The sequence below is a fragment of the Delphinapterus leucas genome, chromosome 13 (genome assembly GCF_059928025.1).
Source record: "Delphinapterus leucas isolate spDelLeu-1000000601 "Yukka" chromosome 13, BTC_Dleu_Yukka2, whole genome shotgun sequence".
Lineage (NCBI taxonomy): Eukaryota > Metazoa > Chordata > Mammalia > Artiodactyla > Monodontidae > Delphinapterus > Delphinapterus leucas.
Window position 1 is genome coordinate 2,672,776 of NC_143141.1, and position 9,104 is coordinate 2,681,879.

The 9,104-nt window shown below is 54.2% G+C and overlaps 1 protein-coding gene across 1 annotated transcript; it reads right to left on the reverse strand.

The window, feature by feature from the left end:
- Nucleotides 1-1,028: 1,028 nt before the first annotated feature.
- Nucleotides 1,029-7,995, reverse strand: ECRG4 (ECRG4 augurin precursor). The gene is made up of 4 exons (XM_089922545.1): nucleotides 7,902-7,995; nucleotides 5,988-6,035; nucleotides 3,784-3,941; nucleotides 1,029-1,686 (listed from the first exon to the last, which is right to left on the reverse strand). Exons 1-4 carry the CDS (start codon nucleotides 7,978-7,980, stop codon nucleotides 1,528-1,530), a joined length of 444 nt encoding a protein of 147 aa, XP_089778671.1. The 5' UTR covers nucleotides 7,981-7,995; the 3' UTR covers nucleotides 1,029-1,527.
- Between the last annotated feature and the right edge of the window lie 1,109 nt (nucleotides 7,996-9,104).

The window sequence follows — 9,104 nt, forward strand, 5'->3', positions numbered from 1 at the left end:
GATGGCAGGCCGGACGCCCAAAGAACCGTCTTGCTGAGTCAGCATTCAGGCTCCTTTTATACCAAAAGGGGAGGGCGTAAAGCCAAGCACTTCCTGGTTCCCGTCAGCCTCCGGAGGGGATGTGTTAATTTATCCCTCAAGCAGTCATTCACAGGTGGGCCTGTTCAGGAGGTTTCCTGGGAGCTAAACACAGGTATTTTCGCTGAATGCTCATTTACCTTAATCTCTTGGAGGCAAGGGTCCGAGATGGGCCATTGTGTGCAATTTAAGCTTATAGGCAACGTCCCTTTAGTGATTAACTTGTAAGAGAATGCAAAATGTTCTTCCCTATTACAACTCTATGTTATATTAAAAGGTAAAGTAGTACAACTGATGTGGAAAACGTGTGGTGATTTCTCAAAAAATTAAACAGAGTTACCGTATGATCTAATAATTCCACTTCTGGTGTATCCCCAAAAGAATTGAACATGGGGACATGAAGAGATGTTTACAGACCCACTGAACTATACATCTAAAAATGCTTAAAATGATGGATTTTATGTTGTGTATATTTTACCACAAAGTTTTAAAAGTTGTAAGGATTCCAAAGGATTGTCCACAAACACTGGTCTCCCGATGCTGGTAGGTACTTCTCACCAAACCCAGGGGGTTATCACCTGCAGCTTGTGAATGAGGATGTGTTTCAGAGACTATATGCAAAATCACGTATCATTTTTCTGAGAAAGCTTCCATCAGGCTGTCAGAGGGTCTGTGACCCACACGAGTTCAAGAGCCATTCTGCGGGCCCCTCCCCTCTGCAGGTGTCACCTCCCCACTTCCCCCCCTCCCTCTACCCACCCCCAGGGCACTTTTCTCTTTCATTCACTCAGATTGTTTAAACATGATGCAATGTATATTCTTAAATCTTTCTTGAGCTCATTAGACGAGGTTTAATTTTTTTAAGACAAGTGAGGCTCTGAAATCAACCAAACTTCAGTGTTTTTTCTATTACCCTTTTTTTCCTGCCTGACAATATCAAACAGGTCCACCTCTGGCTCGGGATGTGGCACAGCAAATTTGCAAACCCATGTGGATCCTCAATCCTCCAAACCGTGTTCTGTGACCTTAAATAATTTCCAGCTAAATTTTCTTGCTGTTTTTTTAATTTTTAATTTGGCATTTAGTGTGGACTGAATTCTAATACATTGAAGACACCTGCTCGGTCCCATGGCCTGGGGTGGTGGGAATTCTTAGCAGAGGGGAGGTGCCTCTGAGAAGTTGCTTCAACCTCAGACACGTGCAGGGAAGGAAAACTCTCGCCAGCTCAAGTTTCATCCAAATGAACTCTGAGACCTTTTAACAAAATGCTTTTATTTCTATTTTTTAATGAAATGCATTGTTAGGTACTTGCATGAAATCTCGAAGGGCATTTACGTTCTTTGCTTTAACTCTTCCTTTGTGGCCACAGAAAGAGGGTAGGAAAGATGAGCTGAGACCAGGCGCAGCAGACACAGGCCGGGCATTGTGCGGAGCCCGCCTAAGTGACGGTCAGTAGTCGTCGTAGTTGACGCTGGCTCCGTGCCTGAAGCCATGGGGGCTCCGGGGACCGATCGCAGCGTCCTCGTCGTAGTGGCGCTGGTGGTAATCGTAGTAGTCGTGCCCATTCCGACCTCTGTTTAGCCAATAGGTGATGTCATCCTCAAATTTCTGGAGGAAAAGAGGATGAGAGGGGATGAACTCAAGGACACCGTTTCCCAGAGCACATCTTACAGACGCTGTTTCTCTGGGATTTTTCTTCAACGATGAACAACCCCTCCTAAGAATAACTCCTGCCACAAGGACCTACTGTACTGGTGGGAGGAATTATATTCCATATCTTGTAATAACTTATAATGGAAAAGAATCTGAAAAAGAATATATGTATAACTGAATCACTTTGCTGTACACCCGAAACTAACACAACATTGTAAATCAACTCTACTTCAATAGAAAACAATAAATAATCAGTTTTTTAAAAAAAATAACTTCTGGCTACAGCATCCCTGGGCCAGAGGTCAATACTAACCAGATGGAGAACACTGCTGAAAACTTTTTCCCCCGAAGGAGTACAACCCCTACCCTTGAACACGTCTGTCTGTGAGTTCTAAATATACCCCAGACTTCAACATTTTTCTCTTTTTCAGTAAAGAAAATGGACATCTGCCCAATACAGTAACAGCCGGGCCTGTCCCCAGGCGCCGGGTATCCGATGTGGCAGACGCCGACCCCCTCCCCGTCCCACCTGGGCTGCTGCGCGGGCTGCGGGCTTCGTAAACGCGGTGCGTGAAACCACAGTGCAGCCTTGGGGCAGGGAATTTGGACACGTCTGGTGATGACACTCTCGCCCCTGTTGTGTTGCTCAGACAGGCCTGGATGCAGTGATTCAGGCCACAAACGCTTACCACGTGGCCACGATTCAACCCTCATCCCCGGCTACTCACTGGGCCTGGGGCTGCAGCCTCCTCTGACCCTCCCCCAGGCCCTGCCTTGAAAAGGAGACAGCTGGTTTGTCTCACAATGCTGCAGATTTTCCCACAGTGAAGCAGTCTCGTTCCTTGGTTTTTCTCATTTTATAATCTTGTTGGAGGGTTTGGCTTAACATACTTTTTTTCCAAAAAATTTTAAAAATATTTTATGAATACAGAAATAATGCAGGGCTTCCCTGGTGGCGCAGTGGTGGAGAGTCCGCCTGCTGATGCAGGGGACGTGGGTTCGTGCTCCGGGTCCGGGAAGATCCCACGTGCCGCGGAGCGGCTGGGCCCGTGAGCCGTGGCCACTGAGCCTGCGTGTCCGGAGCCTGTGCTCCGCAACGGGAGAGGCTACTACAACAGTGAGAGGCCTGTGTACCGCAAAAAAAAAAAAAAAAAAAAAAAAAAGATGTTTCTGAAGAGTTTAATTTTGTTCGCCTCTTGCAGTATTTTGTATACACCCTCCATTCACAATGTGAGCCATGAGCCCGTTTGGAAAAACCCTTCCAGCTGCCCCGTGGGATATGCCACCCTCCATCCACTCCCTGGCTGGGGCGGTGAGCTGTGGTCTCCACATCAGGACTCACTCAGCACAGCCCCGTCCATCACCCTGCAGACTCGCTCCGGGGCAGCAGAATCTCACACCTTAACTCCGCCGCTGGCTGACCTGTACCTGGTCCCCGGCTGGGAGTCGGTGATGAAAAGCAGTCTTTTTCCTTAATCTGGTGAATATGTCCACTCGTGCTACCTGGACACATGAACTGAACCGTACTTCCTGCAAATGCACTGACAAATTTTCCCAAAAACATCTGCAAAGACCCGTCTCTCTTTAAAGGTCGCTTTGCATCTCTTTCCATTGTCCTCATAGGTCTTTGCATCGATCTTGCTGTTTCTGACGTTTTTCTGAGGCAAAGTTGAAAATGTTTCAGGAGGTGGTGAGTTATTATTAAGGACACCCAGGCAAAACTGACCAGATACATTAAAAGAGTCCCTAAGAAAACCAGATTCTCGATGAATTTGAGTCCCAGCTGCTTTGGGCGGGGACGTCTCTGGAACTCTGCTTCCAAAACCTGATGGGAGAGATTCCCATTTGGGCATACTGGGATGGAAAATTCCAGCTAATGCCCTTACGCCTGACGATCATGTGGTCCAATACCTGGCAGCTCTTGACACAGAATGGGGGCTCTGACTTCAGGGCAGATAACAGAACTTAATTCTCTGTGCCCGTTTCCCCAAAGCAGGCCTCCCCACCCCCATCCTGCCCGGCGGGAAGCCAGGCTCCAGCCAGAACACCCACCGCTTCGTCGAAGCCCAAGTACAGGAAGTGCTGGTACCACTGCTGCACCTCGGGCCGCGTGCGGTCCCACAGCTGCCGCTTGAGCCGCCCCGGGCTGCTCAGGAACTCCTTGGCTCTGCTCTCCTGGACGGCCACCGGGGTCGTAGCGGAGGCAGGGGCTGAAACGAGGGGTTCCCCACCTGCAAGTACAGAGAATGAGTTCTTTCCTCCTTGGGGTGAATTGCTCTTCTCCATCGCCCTCCCCGTCCCCACCTGGCAGGAGGTGGCCTTAACTGGCATATCCTCCCTGCAGGGCGCGGGTACTGTGCGGGCTCCCGCCGTCTGTCCCGGCCTCCGGGGTAGCGAGCTCTCCTGTCCAGGCACAGCCACGTAACAGGCCCAGGGCGGGAACCGAACTCAGCTCCGCCTCTGCAGCCCCTCACCAGGCCCAGACCCCGGGCCCCAGGCCCTGGTGCTCCCCCTGGGCTCTGCCGCGGGGAAACCGTCCGGTGTCCAGTGCCGCTGGCTGCGTGTGCCTTGTCTGCACAAACACGAGCATGCTGGGATTGCTTAGGGGGCCAGGGAGAAAGAGCTGGAGCAAGGGTCTGAGCAGGCCGGCCAGCGAGCCCAGCGGAGCAGCGAGTCCTCAAGTCAGGCTGCAGGGTGACCATGAACGCTTCGACTGCCTCTTGATGGGGGTGACCCTTGCTTTCCCACGGCTTCCCCATACGCCTTTCCATCGCGGGCTCAGCTTCAGAAAAGGCCCCGCTTCGGCAGACGTGCTCGGGGAAGTGCTGTGTCGCTGGGCCGGCCCTGCTGCCCGGCTCTGAGCCTCTGTGCCCTGATCTGCAACACGGGACTGATGGGCCCGCTTCCCGTTATGGAGGCTGTGCAGGAAAAGGCAGTCAAATGCCCTGTGTCCCTTGGTCACGTGGATAAAGATCAGGCAGCACGTTTGTGTTTTCACCTCCTGTTCACCTGTACATCTCCCTCAGGGCCTGTTACACTGTTCTGTACACAGTAGGTGCTCAACGTGTGTTTCTTGGCTTGAGCTGAACAAAAGCTGAGGATGTACACGGAGGAGTCATGATCATCTCGGCCGTTTGCTCTCCAGTCCCCCTTAGACAGGTGGCCCAGCCAGGGCCCCCGTCACCCCTGGTGTCCCTGGGAGATGGCTGTCCAGCACAGGGAGGGGAGGGGCCATCTGAGGGGCCTGGGAGGTCGGGGGTGGACCGGGGCCTTGGGAGCAGCTGGAAGAGCCGGGGAAGATGCTGGCAGCTCCCCCAGGAGCGCCCCCCTGAGAGGGGCCGTGTGTGCTCAACAGGTGTGTGTGTGTGTGGGGGGGTGTCCCCGTGGGGCCACCTGGGAAGCAGGTGCATAAGCGCTGGCGCCCCCCATTGGGGAGCGGACTTCAGCCTCCTGGAGCCCCCGTTAATCCGGGGAAAGAATAAGTAGTCAAAAATTCACCTCAGAAGTGTAGTCTTGGGAGGAGATATGGGGATGTATGTATACGCAGAGCTGATTCACTTTGTTATACAGCAGAAACTAACACACCATTGTAAAGAAATTATATTCCAATAAAGATGTAAAAAAAATGTAGTCTTCATTCTAAGAGATAGATAACTGGCTAATTTCCAGGTGAAGACGAAAGTTCTGCGGGAGAATGGCTTTCACAAGCCCACACAATGATCGAACTGTTTACAGCGGGCCCGAACTCACCTGCGTGGCTCCCAGACAGTTCTGTTTCTACGACATTTTGCTGCGTTACCATATCTATCGGAGGCCGGTTCTTCACAACAGGTGTCAGTAACGAAACGGTCTTTCTGTCTAACCCTCCCCCAAGAGCTAGTTGGATACGGAGGACGCCCACAGTACCACTCTGTGCTGCCCCGGAACTGAGGTTGTATGTGCCCTCAATCCAGGTACGTGCTCTAAGGGGCATCACGATTCTAAAGTAAACAGCCTTCAATGAACACTACAGCTCTGTTCCTTTTATTTCTGAGTCCACACTGACAGCTGTCAGAAAAGCATTAACTGGCAATAATATTTACCTGATGAAATACCTCACCACATCCCCACAGGACGAGCCCTTCAGATCTGTTAACCTTCTACGGAGTAAACACTTTTGATTTTCCAAACACAAGCCTCAGGTGAGCACATCAACATCGCCGTTTCATTGCAGCCTGGTTAAGAATGCATCCCTTATCTGTGTGGGCTATATTTACCTTCCCCTTTCTGAGGCATCAGCTTGAGTTTGTTTCCACTTATGCCGCCTAAAGGAATGAAAATGGAAATCATTTCAGGGTTGCACTGTGCCCTTAAATTTCTCACATGCAAAAATCCACATTGGAAAAAAATCACTTCATACCCCTATGTTGCTTTAGCAACTTGGTAGTATTACATTATTTAATGCTTGTTGCATTTCCTGTTGTGTAGAAAAAGCAATCCAGGCTGCCTGTGGCTCAAACTAGTGACAAGGACCATGGCCGAGCAGGGCACTTTGAGCTACTTGAGACCATCTGAGCTGTTCTCTAGGAAAAGTGACGTTGTCCTTTGAGCCCTTCTGTCATAATATTCGGGCAGCCACCTGTCATATGCATCTGCCTGCAGACTTAACTTTTCATGGTACAGTCGATCAACTAGTGCCCCCCCAAATTCATACCCACCCAGAACTTCCAAATGTGAACTTATCTGGAAACAGCATCTTTGCAGACGTAATGAGTTAAGGACCTCGAGGTGATATGATGCCGGGTTTAGGGTGGGCTCTAAATCCAGTGACCGGTGGTGTCCTTATAAGAGGAGGTGAGGCCACAGGGAAGGCAGCCGTGGGAAGACGGAGGCAGAGGTGGAGGTTCTCCACCACAAGTCAAGGCATGGGGCTTAGTGCTCTAAAAGCTCAGCCCCGTTTTGTAACTTGCCCTGATTGTCTTAAAATCAGGCATTATTTGTACCATTTATTGTTGTTTTTATTCAGATCTAAAAGCGTTTCTACACTCTACAAAACGATTTTCATTTGGTGTCCTAAGAACTTTCACATTCCAGCTCAATGATGATAATATTTTAACTGATTCCTATCGCTGCATTCTCGGTATAAACGAAATAAAATACAAGCTCTGAAAAGGACTAACTTATAGCCGATGCCCACTTGCTGTATTCAGATGTGCTTCTTAAAATGGGAGGAACAAAGAGGGAGGTGATAAAGCACGCGATGAGGAGTGATGGACTGGCCCCCCAGTGGTCCTAGATTAGAACAGCCGTCACCCTCCCCCCACGCCCCTCCCAAGGCTCCTGCTGCCCCCCGCCCCGCCCGCGCTGAACATCCAAAACGCCGAAGCTGAGCACCAAGGGGGTCCTGCCTTTCCACCCCACCGTGCGGCTGCTTTGCGGTGGAAGATGCACCAGCCTCAGGGTGTTGGGCAAGTCACCTCCCGCCCTCCAGCCTCAGCAACTTCGCCATAGACCTGGGGTCATTGACCCCTGCCTCTCAGAGCCCCGAGCCTCAGCGGCGCCCCTTGCCGGCATGAGCCGGGAAGGACGGTAGGAGGGGAGGTGCACTGTCAGGGCAAAACCTCTGATTTCAGGTCGCCCTTCTGCGGTGGGGATGTGGGCTCCCCAGGGTTCAAAAGTCCACACCCCGAACCCGCCGCATTTACGGCGTGTGTGTGAATGCGCGCATTCTGTAGGGAACCGGGATTTTCAACCCATTCACGGAGGGCTCCAAGAAGCCGAGAAAGTTAAGCCTTTCTCGCTTGAGAACTTTTCCCCAGCTGGGAGGTGAGGCCCGCTCGCAGCTCTGCAGACCTGGAACTTGACCGAGCCAAAGCGCTGGGAACGGAAGGCCTGGTAAGCACTCTGGGGATGGCCCTTCGGCTCCGCTCAGCCCTGGGCGAACCACCCGCCTACAGCGCCCACCGCGCCCGGCGCTTCGCGTTCAGCCCGAGGCTTCTCCGCCTCCTTTTCCAAGCTTGCCGCGCACATCCGAGCCCCTGCCCTTGACCCAAGCACGCCACTTCCCACCGCGCAAGGGCAGAACCCAGGACCCCCTGTCAAACCTTGGCCCTTGCCCGGGCTCAGGATGGGCGCCTAGCCCCCACGCCCTCACCGAGCCTCTCCCCGGCGCCCTGGCATCGCCCCCTTACCTGGGCCCACGCACAGCAGCAGGAGCAGAGCCAGCGCTGGCATGACCAGGGCGGCGGGCCGCGCGGAGGAGGCGGCCATGGCTGCAGAGTGCGCTGGAGGGAGATGCGGGCGCCTCGGCTGCCGCTGCGCGGGGAGGGTCAGGCGCGGAGGCACCAGGCGTGGGGGACTGCGCCCGGGAGGACCGCGCATAGGGGTACTGGGCGGGCGGTCCCTGCGTCCCTGCCGGGGCGGGACCCGCCGGGCGGGCGCTGTGCCTTGAGGTCCCGGGCCAAGCGTCCGTGCCAAGCCACCGCGCCCCTCTCTCCGGCCGCGGCTCCTCCAAGCCCACGGGGGGGTCCGGGTGCGGGGGCCGCCAAGGACCGCAGGCGAGGGGCAAGCGAGGTCCAGCCGCTCCGGGAGGGGCCGCGGCATCCAGAGAGGGGAGGCCTCCGCCCGGGAAGGGCTGAGGATGCTGTGCCGGATCCCCGCTCAGGCCGCCGGGTCTCGCGCCTACCTGCCCCCCTCCGGTTCGCAGTCCCACTCCCCTCCGCGCCGTGCGCCCCGGCCTCCCCAGCCCGCTCCCTCCCGCGCAGGCCTTTGGAATGTCCTGGATTACAGATGCCTTTGGCAGTTCCGTGCTTCGTGCTGTTTTGAACGTCTCCACACTCTGGGTTCAGAGCTGCGTTCCAGGAAAATATCTCACTCCAGACGACCCCGATAGACGAGGCTTTTATTTTTTATTTTTTTGTGGTACACCGGCCTCTCACTGCTGCGGCCTCTCCCATTGCAGAGCACAGGCTCCGGACGCGCAGGCTCAGCGGCCATGGCTCAGGGGCCCAGTCGCTCCGTGGCATGTGGGATCTTCCCGGACTGGGGCACGAACCCGTGTACCCTGCATCGGTAGGCGGACTCTCAACCACTGCGCCACCAGAGAAGCCCAGACGAGGCTTTTAGTAACCGGGATGCCGGTGAGCCCATTTGGTATTCTCAGGACGTATTTCCCCCTCGTGCGCCCCGGATCCACGCACACTGAAGCGGTACCGCAGTGAGGCCCCGCGAGAACCGAGCGTGCCTTCCCGGGCCCCGGGCCTGTTCGCACACGAGGACTCCTCGCAGGCAGGGCGGCTGCTGAGAACTAACCTCTCTAGGCCTGTCTGCACCGCGGCTTCCCTTTTTAAACCTTTGCACCCTGACCCAGCTCTCCGCGTGATACGGCTGGCGCT

Bases quoted from the DNA above. Each gene is read 5' to 3' on its own strand.
- ECRG4 (XM_089922545.1), bottom strand. From the start codon at position 7,980: ATGGCCGCCTCCTCCGCGCGGCCCGCCGCCCTGGTCATGCCAGCGCTG. The intron at 6,036-7,901 runs GTAAGGGGGCGA...TCATTCCTTTAG, and splicing joins GCTGCTGTGCGTGGGCCCAG to GCGGCATAAGTGGAAACAAA. The intron at 3,942-5,987 runs GTAAATATAGCC...CCCTCGTTTCAG, and splicing joins GATGCCTCAGAAAGGGGAAG to CCCCTGCCTCCGCTACGACC.